Source organism: Mesoplodon densirostris, chromosome 14 (genome assembly GCF_025265405.1).
Source record: "Mesoplodon densirostris isolate mMesDen1 chromosome 14, mMesDen1 primary haplotype, whole genome shotgun sequence".
NCBI lineage: Eukaryota > Metazoa > Chordata > Mammalia > Artiodactyla > Ziphiidae > Mesoplodon > Mesoplodon densirostris.
The window spans coordinates 26,394,274-26,419,731 of NC_082674.1; the positions used below are offsets into that span (position 1 = coordinate 26,394,274).

At 36.1% G+C, this 25,458-nt stretch overlaps 1 protein-coding gene across 2 annotated transcripts in view; it reads left to right on the top strand.

The window, feature by feature from the left end:
• TTC27 (tetratricopeptide repeat domain 27) overlaps positions 1-25,458 on the top strand; it is a 183,541-nt gene that overhangs the window by 29,780 nt on the left and 128,303 nt on the right. For both annotated transcript variants that reach the window (XM_060117082.1, XM_060117081.1), the window contains exons 6-9: positions 11,816-11,980; positions 13,939-14,072; positions 20,588-20,700; positions 24,988-25,054. In XM_060117082.1, the coding sequence (XP_059973065.1) occupies positions 11,816-11,980; positions 13,939-14,072; positions 20,588-20,700; positions 24,988-25,054 (479 nt within the window). The remainder of the gene's footprint in view (positions 1-11,815; positions 11,981-13,938; positions 14,073-20,587; positions 20,701-24,987; positions 25,055-25,458) is intronic.

Sequence of the window (25,458 nt, forward strand, 5' to 3'; positions counted from 1 at the left end):
ATAGAATATGTACAAAGAGAGGCACATAGACTTGAAACATCTTTGTGCATTTGGGAATTCCGGTAGTTTGGAATGGTTGGAGCGATGTTAGGAGTTGTGTGTCAGGTTATGAGGTTGAAACAGGTTGACAGGAGCTAGATGGATAGGAAATTGGATTTCTCTCTTGTTGGTGACAGCCGTCAAAGGGTTTTTAAATATTTGTTCACTACTAGGATATTTATTAAACACCAACTATGGCAAGTGCTAGACTTAAACAGCAGTGAACAAGACACTGCTGTGACCCTTACAGTCTAGAGGCGGAGTTATAGCCAAATTCTACCCATCTTTCAAGGCCCAGCCCTTCTGACAAGGTTTGTTCAACTATCCCAGCTTTATGAATTTCCCCCCCTTTGGTATTTATGGTCAGTACCACCCAACTTCAAATCAAATTAACTGTGTGTTGAATAATGATTATGTGTCTTCTCTTCCTAGTGCTTCTTCCTCCATCTTCTTTTTTGCAGAGAGTAGGGCTTAAACTGTGCTGTAGCACAATTGTAAGCATATATAATAGTTCAGTAGATATTGATTAAAATTGTGGGATGGAGGAAAAATCAGAGAGGGCAATGTAGGGAAACAAGCTTGGAAAGTATGGAAGTTGGGGAGAAGAGGATTTTTGTTTGTTTGTTTGTTTTAAGAAATGAGTTGAAGTTGGCTGTCACTTTCCTATGGCTCTGTGCCTCCCTGGTTTTCATGACTTATGATGGATACCCTCCATCCAACTGTTGAGGATCTTATGAAGTTTCCATTTGGTTGGCATGTTACTGAGGCAACCCAGGCTACATTTGGCTCTGAAAGTGCAATCTGTCTATATTAATCTTAAGTACATATCTAGAATTCTTTTGTAAAGAACTCATCCTCATCAACCAGGGCTCTGTGAGAACCCTAAAATTTGGTTTATGTAGGAAAGGCCAGATATGTTCTTAATTATTTTCCTTTATTGGTTGCTAATATTTTGGACTTAAAAAATTTTTCTTGGGCCTCCCTGGTGGCGCAGTGGTTGAGAGTCCGCCTGCCGATGCAGGGGATACGGGTTCGTGCCCCGGTCTGGGAGGATCCCATATGCCGCGGAGCGGCTGGGCCCGTGAGCCGTGGCCGCTGGGCCTGCGCGTCCGGAGCCTGTGCTCCGCAACGGGGGAGGCCACAACAGTGAGAGGCCCGCATACCGCAAAAAAAAAAAAAAAAAAAAAAAAAAAAAAATTTCTTGAAACATAAACCTCTAGAAAAGTTGCAAGTATAGTACAGATAACTTTTTTTTCCCCTCTGAAACCATTTAAGAGTAAGTTGCTGAATTGATGCCCTATCACTCCTCCATAGTTTAGGGTGTTTTTTCTAAGAAGGCATTTTCCTATACAACCACAATACAACAATCAATATTAGGAAATTAACATTGATACAATACAAATATTTAATTACTGCCATTCAGGATTTTCCAGTTGTCCCTAAAACGTCCTAAAAAGCAAAATGACCCAGTCCAGGATCAAGTGTTACATTTAGTTGTCATATCCCTTTAGTCTCTTTCAGTCTAGATCTGTCACAGAAATCATGCTGTGTTACTGTCATTGCATCCTATCAGATGGTGCACGATTTCAGTTGGTCCCATTACTGGTGATACTAACTTTGGTCACTCGATTAAGGTGGTATTTGTCAGTCTTATTCACTACAGAATTATCCATTTTCTCTTTATATATTTTTATTTTTGAAACACCTTTATTGAGATAAAATTGACATGCAGTACACCTGACATACTTAAAATGTATAATTTGTAAAGTTTGGACGTATGTTTACACCCATGAAGCCATCACCACAATTGAGATAATGAACATACACTTTGCTCCCAAAACCTTCCTTGTGCTTCTTGGGAGCCCTGTCCTCTCACCCTGCCTGATCTCTCCTTCAGCCTCTTCAGGCCACCACTGATCTGCTTTCTATAGCTATATATTAGTTTGCATTTTGTGGAATTTTATAAAAGTTGATTCATACAGTCTGTACTCTTATTTTTTTTTTTGTGGCCTAGCTTCTTTGACCCAGCATAATTATTTTGATTCATCCGGTAGTTCATTCGTTTTAATTTTTGAGTAGTGTTCCATTGGATGGGAATACCGCAGTTTGTTTATCCTTTCATCTGTTGATGGAAATTTGGATTGCTTCCAGTTTTTGGCTGTTACTCTTTATAATTAACTGGTGTTTTATGGTGATGTACTTAGACACCATGTAAGTCTCCTATTCCTCACTAAACTTTGAATTTATGCATTTATATATTGATACTAGTATGTGGTCACAGATTCCTAATTCATTCAGTAGATTATAATTGTTACTATAATTGTTTTGGTGCTCAAATTGTCCCAGATTTGGCCAGTTGGAGCTTGTTCAAATTGGCTTCTGTGCCCTTTCAACATATCTTTGAGCACTTCTTTATTTTCTGACATAAGAAGATGCTTTAGCCTTATTTTGTATTTCCTTGCTCTGGCCCTGGAATCAGTAATTTCTCCAAGGAGTTCTGGTTCCTTTTAAAGCCTTTCAACAGACATAGCTGGAAACTATGTGTATATGTATATATAAATACATGTACACATCTGTATCTATTTCTATATTTATCTTTGTATTAAAAAACCACGAGTTTACATAATCTCCAATTCCAATCCAATATCACAGGGTTTATTTTAGTCTTCTCTCTTCCAAATTTCTAACTCCTTTCTCTGACAGTGAAAAACCAGGCTCCCATTAACCTCAATATGAGTACTTGTACAATCTTCCCAGCCATACCTCTACTATGCAGGCTGCTCCCTTAGCTCTGACCTTGGGGAACACACAGCTTAATCCTTGACCTGGCTCTGTTGAATGTTGGTTAAGTCCCTGGCCCTGTTGAGCACACCAGTTGAGACCCCAGCCCCGCAAACATATTGCTCTAGTCTCTGACTGATCCCCAGCCCCAGCAGACTCTCCGGGTGAGCCCTGGACCTTGCATACATGCTGGCTGAGTCTTTGGTCAAGTCACCAGTTCTGGTTTTAGGAACGCATAAGTCACGTCTCAAACTTAGGGCAAGCACCCAGCTGAGGCCCTCGTTGAGACTTTGTTCTTGGCAAACACGCTGGTTGAATCCCCATTCAGACCAGGCCCCAGCAAACATGCCTGTTAAGTCCCTGACCCTGACCAAAGAGCTCCAATTAAAATTTAACCTTACAAAGTGTTTATAATGGTATTTATATCTTTTTCTTAAACTGGAAATCTTGTTTCTAACAATATTAATGTAATTACTTGTTTTACTTTACATATAAAATGTTTCAATGGGGAAAGAGTAGTCTTTTCAACTGGGACAAGTGGGTAACCACATGCAAAAGAATGAAATTGGACCCTTACCTTATACTGTCTACAAAAGTTAAATTGAAGTGGATTAGAGACCTAAATGAAAGAGCTAAAACTATAAGACTCTTAGGAGGAAATATAGGGATAAATCTTTATGACCTTAGATTTGGCAACAGATTCTTAAATATGACACCAAAAGCATGAGCAACAAAAGAAAAAATAGATACGTTGGACTTCATCAAAATTTAAAAAACTTTTGGGTTTCAAAGGACACTATCAAGAAAGTGAAAAGACAATCCATAGAATGGGAGAATATATTTACAAATCATATATATCATAAGGGACTTGTATCTAGAATATATAAACTCTGACAACCCAATTATAAAACAAAAGACCCAATTAAAAAATGGGCAAAGGATCTAAGCAGATGTTTATCTAGAGAAGACATAAGTACATGAAAAAATGTTCGATATCAGGCTTCCCTGGTGGCGCAGTGGTTGAGAGTCCGCCTGCCGATGCAGGGGACACAGGTTCGTGCCCCAGTCCGGGAAGATCCCACATGCCGCAGAGCGGCTGGGCCGGTGAGCCATGGCCGCTGAGCCTGTGTGTCCGGAGCCTGTGCTCCGCAATGGGAGATGCCACAACAGTGAGAGGCCCGGGTACCACCAAAAAAAAAAAAAAAAAAAAAATTTCGATATCATTAGTCATTAGGGCACTGAGAATCAAGACCACGGTGAGATGTCAGTTCACACCCCCACGACTGGCTATAATAAAAAACAGTGAGATAATAACAAGTATTGTTGAGGACGTGGAAAAATTGGAACACTGCTGGTGGAAATGTAAAATGGTATAGCCATTTTGGAAGACAGTTTGGCAGTTTCTTAAACAGTTAAGTACAGAATCACCATATGATCCAGCAGTTCAACTCCTAGGTATATACCCAAGAGAAATGAAAACATAGGTCCATACAAAACCTGTATATGAATGTTTATAGCAACATTATTTGTAATAACTAAAAGATGGAAGTGTCCATCAAGTGATATATGGATAAACAAAATATTGTATGTCCATACAATGGATTCCATTGTAGTATTATTTAGCCATAAACAGAAATGAAATGCTGATACATACTACAACACAAGTGAACCTTGGAAACATCATACTAAGTTATAGAAGCCAGTTATGAAAGACTACATAGTATATGATTTCATTTATATGAAATGTCCAGAATAGGCAGATTTAGAGTCAGAAAGTAGATTAGTTGTATTTAGGGCTATGGGAGGGATGGGTGGAGGAGAGTGATAGCTAAAGGGTTCAGGATTTATTTTTGAGGTGATAAAAATGTTTTAGAGTTGACTGTTGTGATGGTTGCAGATTTCTTGGAATAGACTAAAAGCCATTGAGTTGCACACTTCAAGTTGTTGGGCTGTACATATGTGAATTATCTAAATAAAGCTGTTGAAAAATTTAACCTTGCATGTACAGCATAGTGACTATAGTTAATTCTGTATCGAAAGTTGCTGAGAGAGTAGATCTTAAAAGTTCTTATCACAAGAAAAAAACTTGTAACTGTATGTGGTGATGGATGTTAACTAGACTTACTGTGGTGATCATTTTGCAGTATATACATATATTGAATCATTATGTTGTACACCTGAAACTAATATCATGTTATATGTCAATTATATTTCAATAAAAAGGTGAAAAAAAAGATATAACCCAGGAATTTCTTAAAATGTCCAAAACCAAAATGAAGTCAATTGTGTAACTTTACTAAAAATGTTAAAGACATACATACTATTTTCTTGAATAGGATGATCAATATTGTAAAGATGCTAATTGTGCAATTACAGTAAGTGAGATTACATTTTGAGGAGAGAATATGCAAATTGATTTTGGAAGAAAAAGTATGTAAGAATAGTCAAGAGGATTTTTTTTTTTTTAATATTTATTTATTTATTTATGGCTGTGTCGGGTCTTCGTTTCTGTGCGAGGGCTTTCTCCAGCTGTGGCGAGCGGGGGCCACTCCTCATCGCGGTGCGCGGGCCTCTCACTATCACGGCCTCTCTTGTTGCAGAGCACAGGCTCCAGACGTGCAGGCTCAGTAATTGTGGCTCACAGACCCAGTTGCTCTGCGGCATGTGGGATCTTCCCAGACCAGGGCTCGAACCCGTGTCTCCTGCATTGGCAGGCAGATTCTCAACCACTGCGCCACCAGGGAAGCCTAGTCAAGAGGATTTTTAAAGAGAAAAATAATGATGGAGACTTTCCCTTAGATATAAAAGTTACTCTAAAACTATAGTAATTTCAACAGTATGATAGTAGTAAAGAAATAATATGATATAAAAAATTTAACCTTGTAGTGTGTCAATATCTTTGATTTCATATTTATATCCTTCTTCTCTTAAACTGAAAATCTTGTTCCTAACAATATAAACATAATTACTTACTTGCTTTGTTGTATATATAAAAAGTTTCAAAACAATGCCAGCATTCCTACTAACAATAAGACCAATGAATAAGGCTCAAGATTTCTTTGCAACTCTCTTTGCCCCTAGAATATGTTACCTTAAGGATGTATACTATGCTCTAAGGCAAAACATTTTAAAGACATTTGCAATAATTCTTTCCCTTGTCACCAACTTGTTATATAGTTAGAGTTATATTTTTCCATTTGTTTTCAATTTTTAGGGATTGATTTTTTCTTTTTGATTTTTTTTTTGAATATATAAAATAATTACATGATTCCAGAGTCAGAACTCTTCAGAGAAGAGTCAAGGTCAAGTTAAGGTCTCCTCAGAGAAGTTTCTCATCTATCTCTATTTTCCTTCTACCCTATTCTCTCTTTTTCCCTTTATTAGTTTTATTAATTTTTGGTTTATTCTTCTAGTTTTCTCTTTGCTCTTTGGTATTCTCCCTTCCTTCATGTTACACAAAATATTATATATATATATATATAACATAAAATATGTTTTATGTATATACACACATACACACACACACATACACACACACATTGCTGTTTGGGACTTTATTTCCTTAATGTATTTTGAAGATCATTCCTTTTTACAGCTGTCTAGTATTCTAGTATGTTGGTGTTTCATAGTTTATTCACCTGTCTTCTTTTGACCGACGTGAGGCCTCTGGACTACGTCCAGTCTTCTGCTGTGTTTGGATCCTCGAAGGTAGACTTTAAAAATTAGCTGAGGCAAACAGGAGCCCCAGGTTCCCCTAAGTGGCAAAAGCTTCTATTCCTCATGTATTATAATTTGCACTCTTACTTTTCCCTACCCTTTGTTATCTTCTGGAGGGCTAGTTCTACCTGTCCATTCTTGTCCAGTTTTGCTGCCAAATGATGTCAGTTCAGATCTTTTCCCCCAAAACAAATTGCAAAAACACTTTAGGTTTGCAGGGATTTTTTAAAATTTCATCATCGCAGATAAGGGATTTTGGATGTATAATAGGCTAAGTTAAGCAGTATCTTATAAATGGATGACAGGGTAGTTGATAAATGTCTGACTTGGCAAACTTTGATGCCAGAAAGAAGGGCTTATGTGAACCGTAAAGGCTCTGTGGCATGCGCGAGATGGTCTGAGGTCATTGTGGTTGAAGCAGAGAGAGGACAGTGTGGGAGGTGGAGGTCCAGGACTGTATAGGACATGATAGGGCATGTTTAGGAATTTTGTTTTTATCCCAAGAGCAATGGGAATCAGTTAAATGGCTTTAGCTAGGCCATATTTGATCAGTTTTGTTGATGGTTATGCTGTATATTTAAGAAATTAAATAATCCTGTATGTGCTTGTCTAGTTAATATCCATGAGATTCAGCTTCTCATGAGAATGTTGTCACTAGGATGACGGGGCTGCTTTTGGGGAAACACCAATTCTCTACCTTTTCATTGCTCTTTACTCTTCTAAGTTTTATGTCTTCATCAGTAGCTTAATTAACATTAGAAAGTATCTCTGCTGAAGCAGATACAGTATTTCCAGCAGCTTTCAACTTTTACTCTAAATCAGAAGCTTTAAAAATAGATAAAACTCTCAATGCTCCTTCACACTTGTTCATAAAGAGACTTGGCCTTCTTCCTTTCCACAACCTAAAGATGTACTGTTTTTTGAGGTCTGAAACTGCAGCGTTGGGTTATGGTCCTTGGCTTTTTCCTGTCTGTCTTTGGGCAATGTTTTCTCATTTTTCTCTACCTAGGGGAGGTATGGAAATAATAAAAGTTATGTTTTGGGGGACTTCCCTAGTGGTGCAGTGGTTAAGAATCCGCCTGCCAATGCAGGGGACATGGGTTCAAGCCCTGGTCCAGGAAGATCCCACATGCCGCGGAGCAATTAAGCCTGTGTGCCACAACTACTGAGCCTGCGTTCTAGAGCCCATTAGCCACAACTACTGAGCCCGCATGCCACAACTACTGAAGCCCGTGCACCTAGAGCCCGTGCTCCACAACGAGAGAAGCCACCCTAATGAGAAGCCCGTGCACTGCAATAAAGAGTAGCCACCACTTGCTGCAACTGGAGAAAGCCCACGTGCAGCAACGAAGACCCAACACAGCCAAAAATAAATAAATAAATAAATTTATTTTAAAAAGTTATATTTTTGTATACTAAAAATTACTTAAAGTAATTTAGTAGTTCAGTTTTAGCAAACATATCTTGGTGATAAATTCTGCTTCTTTTTACTTGGAAATATTATTTCACTCTCCTTGAATTGTTGGCTAAAGGATTCTAGGTTCATAGTTACTTTCTCTCAGTACCATGAAGATATTAATCTGTTTTCTTCTGATTCCACTGTTGGCATTGAGAAATCAGTCGTTGGTCCAACTATTCTTCATTTGTGTGCTTTTTTCCTTTTGCTGTTCTTAAGATCTTGTCTTTGTATTTGGCATTCTTTAGTTTGACTGTTGCTGGACTAGGTGTGGATTTCTCTTTATCTTGTTAGGGATTTAGTGGGCTTCCTGATTCTGAGATTTAGTTTTTTTCCACATCTCTGGAAATGCTTAGCCATTGTCTCTTCAAATATCATCTCTTCTTCATTATCTTTTTTCTCCTTCTAGATCTTCAGACACATTAGAACTTCTCATCTGCATCCTCAATGTTCTTTAATTCTTTTATTTTCTATCTCTTTGTTTCCCTATGTTGCCTCTGGAATAATTTTATTTAGATCTATCTTCTAGTTCTCTGGTCTGTCCATTTAATGTTTAATTTTAATTAAAGTCTTTTTTCTAAACTATTTTTGGTTTCTTTTCTGATTTGCCTGGTAGATTTCTGTAGTTTCTTTTTCCTTGTTCATATTTTCTACCCTTTTATTTTTTGAAACCTATTGAATATTTCATGTATGGGTATCTCGCAATTTCCGCCTCTTAAGGCTTTGAAGGTGTGTTTCTGCCTTTTGCTGTTTCTGCTAATGTTCTGTTTTTTGCTGGTTGTTGTTGTTTTCTATGAGCTCGTGTTCCTTGGAAATTTATCTGTGGGAATTCATTGAATCCTGGTTGATGTTGCATTCCTGCAAAAGAGGATTTTTCTTTGTTTGTGCTACTTCTCTGGGGACCTAAATTTTTGGCTTGAGGGGTAACGTTTTGTTTGTTTGTTTTTGTGGGTTTTTTTTTTTGACTAAATTTTGTCTACAAATCTGTGTGAAAGCTGGCTTATGGTTATGAATTCTTGGGATAAATGCTTTCCCCTTTGCCCACTGCCATTTTCCTTTTTGACCTCTTCTGCGTGGCAGACCTAGTCCTTTTTAAATTCCATTGAAGACACAGTTATTTGGGGCTCAGCTTCAAATGGAGCTCTCTGGCTAGATTGCCTACTTTGGGTAGGTTCAGGTCTCATCTGTTGTCTTTGGTGCTCCTTGCAGCCATCAGAGTGGAATCCTAAGGTCCCTAAAGGTTTGGTAGGTTGCCTCTGGGCAGAATATGGCAGACTGTGTGCTTAATTCCTAAGGTTGCAGTTTTCATTTAGTTTTTGTCTTTTGTTGATCCCTTATTTTGTTCTTAGCAGTCATTAACACACAATCATTAACACAAAAATATATTAAAAATTTTAAATCCAGTTTCTTAAAGGTATTTTTATTGGGAGAGTAATTAGTCATGCTGGTGGAATTAAAGATTAAACTTAAAAAAATTAGTATCTATCCTATTTTTCTAACAGTCTTTGACCCCTGAACACGTAAGAAATGCAGAAAAAGCACAGAAGTACAAGATCAGAACCAATTGTACTAATATGTGTTTGTGTATACACACACACACACACACATATTCTACAAGTAGATAAGTGGGTAGGTAGGAGGGACAATAGATATACACATCTTGCTTTGGGCATTTATGTGATTTATGTGTTATTAGGACAGTTTAAATTTGATGGTCCTCCCTAGACCTTTGTGAGTGATCACAACATAACAAGCCTACTTAAGTGCAGAAATGGCTGTTTTGTGATATTTGAGAGAGGATTTTGAAAAACCCTAGGCAACATCCCTTAATACAGTTTGCATCCAGAACCTTTAGAGAAGATTACTGTCATTGACAATTAGGCGAAATTGTGTCACTTGTGAATTGTGCTAAGCTCATAGAAGGTTATATTTCTGAGAGTAGTGGCTAGACACTCAGGAATAATGGGCAGACAAAAGAAGAGAAAGTTTAAAAAGAAAAAGCACTCACTAACAGCATTGAGTATCATCAGATCCACCTTTTCTTGAGTTTGGTTTGCATGGAGGAAATCTGTTGAAGGATTTTCACAGTGAGAAGTTCGTGTTTGGATGCCTGTCTGCCTTTTGAAGTAAGACATATACATCTTTAAAAAAATAATTAATTAATTAATTTATGGCTGCATTAGGTCTCCGTTGCTGCACGCGGGCTTTCTCTAGTTGTGGCGAGCGGGGGCTACTCTTTGTTGCGGTGCACGGGCTTCTCATTGCGGTGGCTTCTCTTGTTGCGGAGCATGGGCTCTAGGCACACGGGCTTCAGTAGTTGTGGCATGCGGGCTCAGTAGTTGTGGCTCACAGGCTCTAGAACGCAGGCTCAGTAGTTGTGGCTCACAGGCTCTAGAACGCAGGCTCAGTAGTTGTGGCACATGGACTTCGTTGCTCCACGGCATGTGGGATCTTCCCAGACCAGGGCTTGAACCTGTGTCCCCTACATTGCCAGGTGGATTCTTAACCACTGCGCCACCAAGGAAGTCCTAAGACACGTACATCTTGATTTAGTCTCTTTATTTGAATTAAGAATCTCTTTAAAGGACTGACAGTATATAGAAAAACACTTTGTTTTTCAGACTCATTTTATTTTCAGTTCATGGTAAGACAAAGGATGTCTGTTTCTTAGCTATAGGTTTCAGTCAGATTACTTGGTGAGAAAGTAGATTAGGTTTTGTAACATCATCTCTACACCTTTGTCCTTCCTCTGCCAACTCCCTCCTCCCGTTCTCCCAACAAGTTTGGATTCAAATTCTGGCTTTGTCATTTAACAGGTGAGGTGACTAGTCAGTAAGCGATCTAAGCTCAGTTTTCTAATGAGTTCAGTGGGGTTAATGTCAACCCTAAAGACATCATTGTGAGAATTAACACAACATGTAAAATACCTAGTGCTGAGCAGAGTAGCCATCGATCAATATCACTTCTCTCTCAGCTTGAATTATAGAAAACTGATTCTCAATTTTTGTACATTCTAAGTGTGTTTTCTATTCATTCATTACACTTTCATTCATGTAAACTGTTTTGTGAAATGCTGATCCTGTTCCCGCGAACATTTGTGAAGGATAGTTTTTCAGGGATATTGTAGAGGGATGGATGAGGTGACCTGTTGGAAACTCCCTTGGTGTATGCCAACTAGCCCCTTTATTATATATAATTAATTTTAAAAATCATCTTATTTCAGATACCATGTTATTAGGCTATTATTCTCCCATCTTTTCATCTCAGGTGTTTAGAGAAATAAAGTAGAATATGACTGCTAAGCCAATACTTACTCATTTTCTATTTGATACTCATACTGTCTTAGCTCTATATGGATATATATCTGTTTCTTCTTTTAAGGGAGAAATTCTACATTCTTTATGTGGAAAACTGTCTGTAAGCTGATCTGTTCATTAGATTTTCATATTGTTTAACTCTTTGCAGATTCATTTGGTATATTGTATCATCACCTTGTGTTGTCATATTTTTTTATTGTACGATTAAGACAAGTACTCTAAAATAAGAAAGAGCAGGGTTATGAATTGTATCTCCTAGGATTGTGTGGAATAAAGGAGATAATGTATATAATGTCCTTAGCTTCAAGCTTGGAGCGTGTAAGTGCTCAGAGAATGCTTACTGTAAACTATTATTATATGTGTCCCTCATCTTCCAGATTTGAAATTCTTTAAGAGCAGGAACTATGTAATATATATATTTCATATATTATGGACTCAGTGTTTTACTTATTAATATATTTTTATTCTCATCATACTTTTTAATGTTTCATCTTTTGTCTTACAGTGATGAAACTAGAGGATCTGTTTGTAGATGATTCAGGTCGATATTTGGCTGTTCAGTTCCATCTGGAATGTGCATATATATTTTTATATTATTATGAATATAAAAAAGCAAAAGATCAGTTCAATATTGCTAAAGACATCTGCAGATTACAAATTGATTTGACAGGTAAGATTTTTTTTACGTTTTATGGATAATTGGTTTATTTTTATGATAAACTAATATATAATTGGCAGTTTGGCTGTATTGTATCGTTGTATTTTATTATCTGTGCCCTCTTGTTTGCTTTACAAAAATAGATTTTAAAGATTTTATTTAAAAAATTCATAGTTTTAGAACAAAGTTGAAATCATATACTTTCTTTATTCCTGCAGATGCCCATGTCTAGTTCGACCTGTCAGTAATATGTGGCAGCTGGGCAGTACACAAATGAACTTTGTGTATTTGGTTGTGCATGTGGGCTTCCCAAGGCCCCTCTTGATTCCCAAGTTTAGTTTTTCCCTTTCTGTTAAATACCCACCTGCGGCTTCCATCCTGCCTTTCTTGTATTTCTTAAGAACAGAAATTTTTGACTGTTTTGTTTAGATGTTTCTTCATGGCCTTAGAACACTGTCTGGCATACAGTGGGCACTCAATAAACATTTGTTGGAAGAACAAATAAATTGCAGAATTTTTCCCAAGATCTCTGTGTTTTTTCTGAGTACCAAATGAGAAACATTATTTTCTCTTAATGTATTGCCCTGTCCCAGTCTCACAATGTAATTGGCATTCTATATTGAAGACATTCATGAAAGTCAGACATCATCAGTGGGTCACACCATTTATACCTGTTGAACCTGGGCTCTGTGAATGTTGAAACAACAATCTGTGAATGGTGAAATGATTGAAACTATTTGTCCTGCCTAGACTTGGTCTAGATTATCTGTAAGGCCCATTCTTAGTCCCCAAACTCTGTGCTTATTGAGGTAGTCCTGTCAGTAAAATCCTTCAGATACATTATGAGGTAAATGTGACTTTGTGACCTAGTCTGGGATCATAACCACCTTTTATTACATTGTTTGTATGGGGAGAATTATTAAATATCCAACTTATAACTTTGTGACAATGGCCAAGTGTAAGTTGGAGTCTTGTATTTGAGATATATGTAATATAAATTGTGAGGTTAGTTTCAGAGATTTTGTTTTTAAATATTTCGGTCCTAGGAGACTTTTTTTGGGGGATTATTTTAAAAAGCTAGTATCACGGTCTCAGTATAGTCAGCTCAGTATAGTCAGCTTTAGCTGTTGGTGTATTTACTAGCTAGTTCTTCATATTTTTTTCAAAGTTAAGATTGAAGAACTTAAAAATACAAATGTGCTCACAAATATAAAATGAGAATCAGATTATTACTTTTTTCTTTTCAGCTCTAGCCTTACTATAAAAAAGTAAGTTGTGTTAGACCATCTCAATAGCTATTTTTAGTATAACGTGTTTAAATGGTAGTTGTATAAAGTAGAGCCAGACTCATCACAGGATAAAATCCAGACTTCTTAGACTGGTCTTTGTAATCAAGGGTCTTTGTAATCTGACTCTTGCCAGAGAATAGATGTCAGAGCTTTTGCTTCTCTTAAAGCTGTTTTGCAGCAAGTTATTTCAGATACAAAATGAAAAAAAATTTTGGTCTTACGTGGAGCCAGATAGTGTAATAGAAAGACTGTGGGATTTAGAACCTGAAGACCCTGGCTTTAAGCCCTGGCTCTGATACTGAAAACCCTGTGATCTTGAGCAAATGACTGCATTTCAGAACTTCCATTTTTTCATGTGTTGTATGGAGAGGATAGTATTTCTTCCCCCTGTGACACCTAATGAGTTATCTGTTTTGAGAAGGGAGGTAGTTTAGTGAAAAAGTAAGTATGTGGAAACTAGTGGCAGAAATCCTGGGTTTGAGTTCTGGCCTTATAACTTACTGGCTTTATAATTTTATAAAAAGTCATTTTAAAGTCATCTTTGGGCCTCAGTTTTCTCTTATTTGAAATGGAGAAAATACCTCATAAGCTCTAAAGCACTCTGAAAATACTACTCTTTAAGATTGTACTATATGTCTGATTGACAAGTTGATACATATAATTTAATATATATTTTTTCAGGTGCTTTGGGAAAAAGGACATGGTTCCAGGAAAATTACGTGGCCCAACTTATTCTAGATGTAAGAAGGGAAGGAGCTGTGTTTTCAAATTATGAATTCACTCCAGCACCCACCCCTCAGGAATATTTAACCAAGGTAAGTAGGATTGTAAGTTATTTAAATTAGCATCCAAGTCTAACAGTTTCCATAGGTGAGTTTTGTAGAAACACTGGGTGGGGTGGGAAGAGACTTCTTTTGACCCTTCTTGAGCTTTTTACAAGGTGGCTAGATGTTTTAAACAAAACAAAACAGGACCCATTTTTAAGCCATTTTTACCCTTAAATAGAGATAAAATGTTGTTTTTTTCCTAGACTTCAGTAAGTATGAATTAGTAATGCAGTTAGTTATGTATTACTGCCCTTGAAAAAAGTCCAAAAGGCAGACTGAGTAGAGACTAATTTTTCCAGTGGCTACCATATTTTTTGCCTTCTGTTGATATTTTCAAATATTAAGAGCCTTGAAATTTCTTGGATTTCTTCTAAATATGTAAACAGATGATCAGAATTCCTTTTTACCAGTTTTCTGATCTGTCCTTAGTTACCATGTCATTACTGGGCTGGTTGCTGCCTTAGTATGTTTTCTTGACTTGGCTAATACATTCTCTTGTAGCTTAAATTTATAGCTTTTAGTCAGTTTACCTGCTCAATAGGCCTTTCCATCTGCTTCCATGGAGGCCATTAGCATTTACATTTTCTTATCCCAGAGACCCCAAGCCAATAGTTTTGCTTGTTCTTTGGTTGATGTTACCGTCCTTGAAGCCCATGTTTTGCTACTTTTCATTCCAGAGCCTGCAAACAAATTTACTTGGTGCATTGAACACGAAAATTCTGTTGTGTACTGAAAATAATGCCAAGGGTAGGGACTAGGGAGATGGGAAAGAGTGGCAGCAGCGAGGAGTCCTGAGGAAGGCCTTTGATGTGATCTTACGTCCCTCTTGGGCTTGCTCCAGGTTCTCTGTTTGCTTTTGTGGTAACTTCAGGGTGGGGACAGTTACTGATCTAAGAGGAGAAGGAAGGAAGGAAGGGAGGGAAAGATGGAGAAACTCAGGGATGAGACTGCACAGGGGACAGCCTGTATATCTTCTGACGTAGGTAGAGCCACAGTTGAACAAGTATTTGTACTGCTGTGTTGATGCTGGTCAGGGAACTGTGTTGATAACCTGCTTCCATCCTCCATTTCCTCCTTGTATATACCAGACCCTCCTCCTTCAGCTATTTGATGTAACCCAAGTCCCTCCCTGAGTCTTAGATAAAGTATCATAAGCTGGTTTTTAGGCCATAGCACAGCATCAATGAAAAGAGATTTAATTCCGCAATCTAAGCATTTAATTCAGTAATCCATTGTTGTTTGTTTGTTTATTAGTGTGGCGTTCTCGTATTGAAAATTGTCTCCTATGATTATAAATAGGATGTGATGACTCTTATGAGCAATGTATAAAAATGATGTATAATTTAATACAGAATTTATTCTTTCCTACTTGAAATAAAATACATTCTGATAATTTTATGATCTTCATTAATTACCACTTAAAGGTGGAAAGTACAAATTATGTGATGTAGGTATGGATTAGATAGAAACAGCTTTTACTCATGGATGGAAGATAGACTTGCTTGTTTAATTAGTTATGTATGATATTTCCTTATTCAGATACCATTAGATTATAAAATACACCATCTGTTTAATAACCAAACTCTTCAGGAAAAAAGGAACACTATTATACCAATTATAGTGATTATAAAATACATCGTGATTAGAAGTGTTACAATGTGAAGATGTATATCTTAGAATTGAGGAAATACAGTAATTTATTGCCAGTGAGGAACATAGTGTTTCCCTTTGGACCTTGCTAGATTTTTAATCTGTTATTAATGGGGAATTACATAGCCTGAAGCTATGGGACTTCAGGCTTTAATAAGCCAACAGTTATGAGCAACCCCAATGTGCAAATCGAAGGCGCAGTCTCTGTTCTTTATTATTCAATCATGGGGGCATGGTGTGAGGAGGGAGAATAAATTAAAATTGTATATTCACAGAAAACACAAACACATACATGATCAGCATCATTGATAAGAAATATACATTAAATGCTGAATATGGTGTGTCCCATGAATTGGAGATAAATTACGTGCTAATTTCTTTTTCTCTTTTTTTTACATTAAGCACAATACAGCAATTTATAAAGATGCTTAAAATGAATACAAAGGGAAATAAAGATCACAGAATTACACATTGTACAGCAGTGTGTCACATATAAGATGGTGTAAATGAATACACCAGGATGGTGTTTAACTAAAGATAAAACAGCACCCATTGATTTGCTGCTTCTACACAACCTGCTTTCATACAGATTGAAAGGGTGTCAATATTAGTAGTTGGAAAGTCAGTTCTTGCATGTGATTTTAGCTTTAAAGTTTTCAGAAAACAGATCTGCAATATCAGTTTTCATTTTTGTCAGCTGTAATGTCAAGGATATTCAGAACAAGAAAAATGCAATAATACAGGACAGTCCAGATCTGTGCCTTATGTGACTGGCCTCTGTTGCAGGATTGTACAAGGTTATGTGCAAAAACAAAGTCTGTCCAAAAGTCCACACTCTTGCAGTTTCAGGCTTTAGTTTGATTATCTAGATATAACGTTTATTACACAGCAAGGGCAGCATTAAAAGAAGAAACAAATTTATGATGGGTGAGCAATAACAGTATCATAAGTATCACTTGACTAGGAGGTCTGAAAGACTGTAGGTAAATTTTTGATTCAGTAGAACGTTGTGAGGTTGGAGTGGGACTAAAGCAGAACAGTATTTTAAATTTGTGGCTTGTAGAACACATAGGCAAGTAGGTAGTGCAGCCAACCAGTTTTAATTTCGAAAAGAGCTGAATAGGAACGTAGAGTATCTTGAATGAAGATTGAAACTATTTTGATCACCTGTTTGTAGCTGAAGAGTAATAAATAATGCCTTGTTGTTAAGGCTGACCTGTCTCAGGTCTTCTGTGGGGGCTGGAGGGGAAGGAGTCCTCGCTGGTAGGTGGAGACTTGGGTCCCTGTCACATCTTTATTGTCTAGCCGAGGTGAGAACCTAGGAAAGTTATTGTATTTTTAGCCTCCTCATTTGTTTTTTCCCACATCACACTTTAAAAAAAATTTATGTATTTATTTGGCTGCGATGAGTCTTAGTTGCGGCACATGGGGTCTTAGTTGCGGCACGCGGGCTCTTGGTTGCAGTGCACGGGCTTCTCTCTCGTTGTGGCACGTGGGCTTAGTTGCCCCGCGGCATGTGGGATCTTAGTTCCCCGGACAGAGATTGAACCCTGCATTGGACGGCGGATTCTTAACCACTGGACCACCAGGGAATTCCCCACATCACACTTTTTTTAAGGGATCAGATTAGATCTATAAAGGTACTCCACAAACATTGGATATTAATAAGCAGGTTGATACAACCCTATCTGGATGTGAAAAGGTGAGAGTTTTGGATACTCTAGAGCTGCACTGTCCAATATGGTAGCCACATATGGTTATTAATCACTTGAAAGTTGGTTGGTCCAAACTTTGATGTGCTGAAGTATAAAAGATGTACTAGATTTCATAAGCTGTGTATGAAAGAGTTTATAGTATCTAATTAATAATTTTCTGTTGATACATGTTACAAGGATAATATTTTTGATGTATTAGGTTAAATCACTTAATTTTTGTTTTTTACTTTTTGAAGTGTAGCTGTTAGAAAATTTAGAATTACATAAGTAGCTTTCTAAAAAAATATATGAAAGGCTTGTATTGAAAATGGTTGGCCACCAGGGTGCGCTGTGCACCTGCCAGCTCTGCCTTTTGAGGTTGTGCGGGTCACGGAGGAGGAGGCACTTTTTCAGTGGAGCCTGAGTAGCCGCCTAAAGTTGTGTGTTTCTCCTGTCAGCAGTTGTTGGAGGTTGTTGTACTCTTCTCTTTTCTCAAAACCTTATAGATAGAGCTAGGCCTACAGTTTAAAGTCTTCCTAGTTTTAGCTACTTCTATTGAATTAGAAAAAAATTTAAATCAGGTTTATTGAGGAATAATTTACATAAAATAAAATACACTTATTTTAAGTGTCCAGTTTGATGAATTTTGACAAATAGGTAGACCCATGTAACCACCACTGTAATCAAAATACAAAACCATTTCCATTAGGCCGAAAAGTCCACCCATACTCCTTTGCAATCACTTTCCCTCCCACTGGTCTGCTTTCTGTCACAGATTAGAGCTGTTTTTTCCTAGAATCTCAAACAAATGGAATCATATAGTATGACTCTTCTGTGTCTGGTTTCTTTCACTTAGCATAATGTTTTGAGATTCATCTATATTTTGATACCAATAGTTAGCTCCTGTTTATTGCTGAGTTATTTCATTGTATGGATAAGCCACAGTGTGTTTATCCATTCACCTCTTGGTAGACAATCGAGCAATTTTTAGTTTTTGGCTATTATGAATAAAGCTGCTTGGAACATTCGTGTGTAAGTCTTTGTGTGAACGTATGTTTTTAATTCTCAGGGGTAAATGCCGAGGAATGGAATGGCTAGGTTGTGTGGTAAGTGTATTTTCAACTTGAGAAACTGCCAAAATGTTTTCCAAAGTGGTTGTACTGTTTCACATTCCCACCCTCAGTATATGTGAGCACCAGTCGCTCTACATCCTTGCCAGTGCTTGGTAAAATATTTTTTGCTATTCTGGTGAGTTGTGTGTAGTGGTTTCTCATCGTGATTTTACTATTTTTTGATGATTAATTTTTTTAAAAAAATCCATTTTATTGAGATATAACTTATACACAGAAAATTTTTAATTGTACAGTTTGCTGAGATTTGAAAAATATATACACACAACCATTACAGTCAAGATACATTTCATTACCCTAGAAAGTTCCATCCTGCCCCTTTGCAGTTAATTCCCCATCCTCTCTGGCCCTAAACAATCATTGATCTGCTTTCTGTGGCTACAGGTAGTTTGCCTTTTCTAGAATTTCATGTGACTGGAATCCTACAGTATGCACTCTTTTGTATCTGGCCTCTTTTGCTCAGCAGTTGAGATATATCTATGTAATTGCATGTGTCAGTACTTCCTTTTTATTTCTGATTAGAATTTCATTAAATGCATATAGCATAATTTTTCTTTTTAATCTGTTTACCTGTTGACAGACATTTGGGTTGTTTCCAGTTTAGGGTTATTACAGATAAAACTGCTATGAACACTTTAATTTTTTAATATATATATATATTTATATATATACACACACATGTTTTTGGGTGGACATATGTTTTTATTTCTCATAGGTAACTACATAGGAGTGGAATTGATAGCTCATATGGTAAATATGTTTATTATAAGAAACTAGCAAACTGTTTTCTGTGATTGTACCATTTTACATTTCTACCAGCAACGTATGAAAGTTCTAATTGTTCCAGATCCTTGTCAACAATTAGTATTGTCAGTCTTTTAAATTTTATCTATTCTAATGTGTGTGTACTAGTAGTTCATTCTGATTTTAATTAGTATTTCCCTTTTGACTACTGTTGTTGAGGATCTTTTTATGTGCTTACTGCCCATTCTTTTGTGAAGTGTCTGTACAAATCTTTTGTCCATTTTTATGTTGGGTTGTTTATCTTCTTAAGTTGTAATTCCATATTCTGAATACAAGCCTTTTTTCAGATATTTGTTTTGTGAATATGTTCTCTGAGTCTGTAGCTTGGCTTTTCATTTTCTTAACAATGTTTTCAAAGAGCAGAAGTTTTAATTTTCTGAAGTCCAGTTTATTAATTAAGTTTTCTTTGATGGTTCGAGTTTCTTGTGTCCTCATTTAAGGACTGTCTGCCTACCCCAAAGTGGCATAGCTTTTCTCCTATGACTTTTTTCCTGGAAGTTTTTTTTAGTGTTAGCTTCTACAGTAAGGTCTCTGATTAATTTTGATTTAATTTTTGTGTATGGTATGAGATCAGGACGGAGGGTCATTTTTACCCAAATGGATATACAGTTGTTCTAACATCATTTATTGAAAAAACTTTCCTTTGTTTGACTGACCTAGACACCTTTGAAAATCAATTGACCATACAACATGGGTCTAAAATTTTGGACTTTATCCTATTCCTTTCATCTATATGTCTGTCTTCATGCTAGTACAACACTGTCTTGGCTTTGTAGTAATTCTGAAATCAAGTACTCTACCAAGTTCTCTAAGTCTTCAGGTTTTATTCCTTTCTCAAATTGTTTTACCTATTCTAAATCCTATTGAGAAACAGAGGTGGCAGTTGATGTTTTAGATTATAATTTAGAATCAGAGTAGAAAGATCTGGTTTTGAATCCTGATGTGTTAGAGGGGCTTTTGCCTACTAGGCTTAATCAACAATAGCAGTCATTCCCTGTTACTGATGTTGTCCGTGCATCATGAGGTATAGATGCGTGTCCTCCATTTCTGCACAGTAAATTGTCCCCAAATATGTGTTTCACAAGAAGCAGCCTATTGACCATATATAGACATTGTAAAATCTCGAACAAAAAGATGTTATCCCCCCAGCAATCTGTTGTGTATAGTCTGTTGAATGAATCAGAATTAATTTTTGTTCTAAGTAGATTCTTTTGTATTCCACCAGAATATTGAGCTCAATGATGATACTGTTCTAAATGAGATAAAGTTAGCAGATTGTGAACAGTTTCAGATGCCTGACCTATGTGCTGAAGAGCTTGCTGTTATCCTTGGAATCTGGTGAGTTAATGACTTACTTGGCTACCTTGAACTTCTAGCATATTGGTTCTCTTGTGTTGGGGAAATCTTTGTTCGAGCAGGTCCCCAGAGTTGTGCATGAATAGAGAATCTTGTCATGGCTTATGAAGATGAAGAATAGTTGGGCAACCAATTAAAGGGTTAGAGATGAGGAATCTCAAGAATCTGCTGTAAGTTGGTATACTTACCCTTCTCTTTTCTTCATAAACAAAATTTCTTTGGTTAACCTTGGCTAGGAATAGACTCTTAATGAAGTATTTAGGATAGGTGACTGTTTTGACCTTTGAGGGTATTTATGTTCAGAGTATGGAATTATTTTTTATTTTATTTTATTTTTTAAAGATTTTTTGATGTGGACCATTTTTAAAGTCTTTATCAAATTTGTTACAATATTGCTCCTGTTTTATGTTTTGTTTTTTTGGCCCCGAGGCATGTGGGATCTTCGCTTCCCGACCAGAGATCAAACCCGCACCGCCTGCATTGGAAGGTGAAGTCTTAACCACTAGAACTCTAGGGAAGTCCCTATAATTTTTTTTTAATACAAGAGAACCTTATGTGTGGTAGAAATAGTTTTTCATTTTATTTTATTTTTCTATTTTGAAATAATTTCAAATTTGGAAAAAAGTTGCAAGGGCAAGTCATTGGAAATAACTTTTTTGAGAATAATTTTCCAACATGATATTCTATCACCCCTGAATACTTTAGTGTGTGTTTTCAACAAACAAGGGAGCTTTTGTGCATAGCCATAATACAGCTATCAAAATCAGGAAATTAACATTCATATTTCACTATCACTTCCTACTCAGACCCCATTCAAGTTTTGCCAGTTGTCCCAATAATCTCCGTTATAGCACAGGATCCAGTCTAGAACATACGTGTTACGTTTAGTTGTCATGTCCCTTTAGTTTCTATCAATCTGGAATAGTTCTTCATTTTTGCTTGACTTTCATGATCTTGACACCTGAAATTTTTAAGCCAGTTATTCTGTAGGCTTACTCTCAGTTTGAATTTGTCTGATTTAAAAAAAAAAAAAAGGATTAGTTTCACATTTTGTATCATTATCAGGGGTATCAGAAAATGGAGGTTTTGTGGTTCTTATTGCATCCCAGCAGGTAGAAAACAATTTTGATTTGTTCCTCTACTGGCCATGTTAAGTTTGATCACATGATTAAAGTGGGGTCTGCCAGGTTTCTCCAATGTAAAGTTATTCTTTTTTAACTTTTGTTATTAACATGGTCTTTTAGACTATATAAATATCCCGTTTCTCATCTGGAGATTTAGTAATGTTCAAAATAGAATATTTCACAAAGTTATAATATTGAGACTGGTTAAATTAGTAATAGGCAATTTAATAAAGGGAGCATTTATAAAAAAATTTGTGTTTTAGCTTAGTAGAACTTATCTTTCTGTGTTCACCTCATAGCATTTTGTCTCCTTTACACTAACAGTAGGTTTTCATTTATACAAAAGTTAAATTCAGTTCTACAGTCCCCTTTTGTTTGATTAAAAAGAATCACACATGCAGAGTTCTGTTTCTAATCCAAATCAGTTGTCTTATCACATTATTTCATTCCAGTGACAGAATTTATGCTTACTGCCAAAGAATTATTTGTTCAATTCATAACGATACTTAGTATATAAATAATATAAACAATCATTTACAAGCAATGTTATGTGCTAGGAATTATACCATGTACTTTCACACTATCCCTCCTTAATGTTCTAACAGTCCTAGAGGTTGTTGTTTTTCTCTATTTTTCAGATGGGAAATCAGGGTTCAAATGGCAAAATGACTCACTCAGAATTGCAGTACAGCATTTAGGGCTTGAATCCAGGTTTTACAGACCCAAGTTCTGAGTTTTCCTTTTATGCTATTTCTTAAAAGGTTATTTTGGCAAACTCATAATTGTCAACTCAACAGGAAACTAAATCAAACCAAATATATATATTCCCAGGCTTCTCTCAGTTGTGCTTTAGCTTTATTGAGTTAGACTTCACAGTTGAGAGAGGACTGAAAAACCAAGAAAATGCTTGTCTTCAAATACTTTTTTCCCCCAAATATGATCTTGGTAGAATCTAAATATATTGAACAATTAAAAGTGCTGAATGGATTTCATGGGCAATTTAAATCTTCACTGTTTGGTAGAAACTACTTGATTATATTCTGAATCTTGGGGCATCTGATACACTTTATAAACCCCTGGGTTGGAACATCTGTGAATTGATGATTTGCGTGTGGGGGTCGTGATTTTATTATACTGTCTGATCTCTGCGTGACCTCCGTGGCCACTAACCCCTGTGAAGAGGTGACTTGGACATTGCGGTGGGCTGGGTTCTTTGGAAAGCAGACATAGGGGGAATTCATATAGATGGTGGATTGACCAAACTGTGGGGCCAGCTTCATGCTCCTTTTCTTCAGCTCCTTCCCTTCACTGGCCTCCTGCTTGAATTTGATTTTACCTGGAGGCCACGTGTCTCATACATCAATGTACCTGATTGCTTTTATGTAAAGTAACTGTGGGAGAAATTCCTTAAAATACAGCAATCCTTCAGTAATTCAGACAACTGGAGTGAGAAGGGTAATTGCTTTTGAATTAATAGTCTGATTTTCAGATATGCAGAGTAATATATTCTAAGCCTAAGTTAGTAAGTTATGGTGAAGGGTGGTGGCCTGATTCAGTTACTGTATCATAATTACTTGTAATGAGCCTGTAGCCTTTCAACTTTTATCTGTATACTTTATGCAGTGAAGTTAAGATTGGAATTTTGTATGTGAGGGATGAATTTTCATCCATTTTGGTTGAGGTTCTTATTTTAGAATGACTTTTGTTTTTGTTCACTTATCAGAGTCATAGTATTAGAACTGAAAGAACCTTAGGGGTTATTTGGATCATCTTGCCAACTGATACATAATTCCTTTGTGCAATCAAACTAGAAATGTCTAACTATGTATGTGTGTATTGTGTGTGTGTATGTTTTCAAATGAGGTAAATTAGAGAGATAACATTGTATTAATTTCAGGTGTACAATATAAAATGATTTTATAATTCCTTCCTTCCATTCATTTATTTTTTTATCAACAATATATTCATTTAACAGTTATTATGTAAACATTTTATGCTCATTATAAAATCCTCCAACAGTATTGAAAATTATGAGGAAGTGGTACTATTTTGTGAGGTGGTATTTTCTTTTCATTCTTAATACAAGTAATATTTGCATACAAAATAACTTATGTAATATATAAATATAAGTTATATAATATAATAATAAACTGAACCCACCACCCAATTTAAAAACTAGAAGATTGCAAATACCACTTGCTCAGTCTATGTGCTTCTTTCCCATCTCATCTTCCTGCCTCTCTTTAAAAGGTAATCACTGTCCTGAATTTTGTCTTTGTCATTTTCTTACCTTTTCAAAAGATAAATTTATTCACATCTTTTATACCTCTAAGTCACTTGCTTCATTTTGTTTGTTTTCGAGCTTTATAAAAGCGCTATCTTACTATATATAGTCTTCTGTGATTTGCTTTTTTCTCTCACTAGTGTCTTTCTATGACTCATCCATGTTGTTATACATAGCTGAAATTTACTTTGCCGTATAACATTCCATTGGGTGAATATTTTACAATATATTGGTTTCTTTTTTGGACATCTGGATTGTTAACAGATTTTTCCTATTACACACAATATTACTATGGATATTCGTGTGTATGATTCCTGGTACACCTGTTGAAGAATTTCTCTGAGCTCTTATACCTAGGCTGGAATTACTGAGTTTAGGATATATGAATGTTCACTTTACAAGATAGTGCTAAATTGTTTTCCAAAATTATCCAATCAAATCGCACTTGGATCAGCAGAATCTAAGAATTCCCATCGTTCTGCCTCTTTGACAATTTCTTAATTTTTGCCTGTCTCATGGTGATACTAAATTTTTTTTTGCATGAGTTTGATAAATAGGAGTTGTTGCTATATTAATTCTTTTCATTTTCTTTGTGGAGTGACACAGATTGGATTTCATTTTTTTCTTATAAAAGAAATTGTGTTGATATTTTGTACACCAACCACATTTCATTTCTCAGCATTTTATTACTTTTTGTACTTATCTTTGGCACACTCATCTCTACATTTCTATATAATGCAGTAATATTAAAATATGTGCTTTCAAATATGTAAATATAATTACTTGCCTTTTAAAAATTATATTTCATTCATTATGACATGCATTCTGGAATTAATTTGCTTTTTTTTTTTTAATGTAAAGCACAAATCTCCAGAAGAATAACCCAGTGCATAAGTTAACTGAAGAGGAGCTGCTGGCATTTACATCAGTGAGTAAGAATGTCTTTTTCCTTTCCATTTCTTTTTTTCCTCGTAAATTATTATTAATAATAATATAATAATATAATTATTATAATAATATTATTATATTATTATTCCATTTCTTTTTTTTCTTTTTTTCCTTGTAAATTATTACCTCTGGTATATTCTTGCCTCAGATTGCTCATGATGAAACACTGCCACCTAAGGAAATTGAGGGGAAAAAAGCTTATCATTTTAGTTTCCAAGCTGCATATATCTTGCTGCTGATTTAGACATAAGCATTTTTCTTTGCACTTGCTTAGATTTGAGGGTGGTGACCAAATATTTCTTGTTCTTTGTTTGATCCCAGGGCCTAGTCCAGTATCTCACACATAATAGGTGCTCAATAAATACTTGTTGAATGAATAAATGA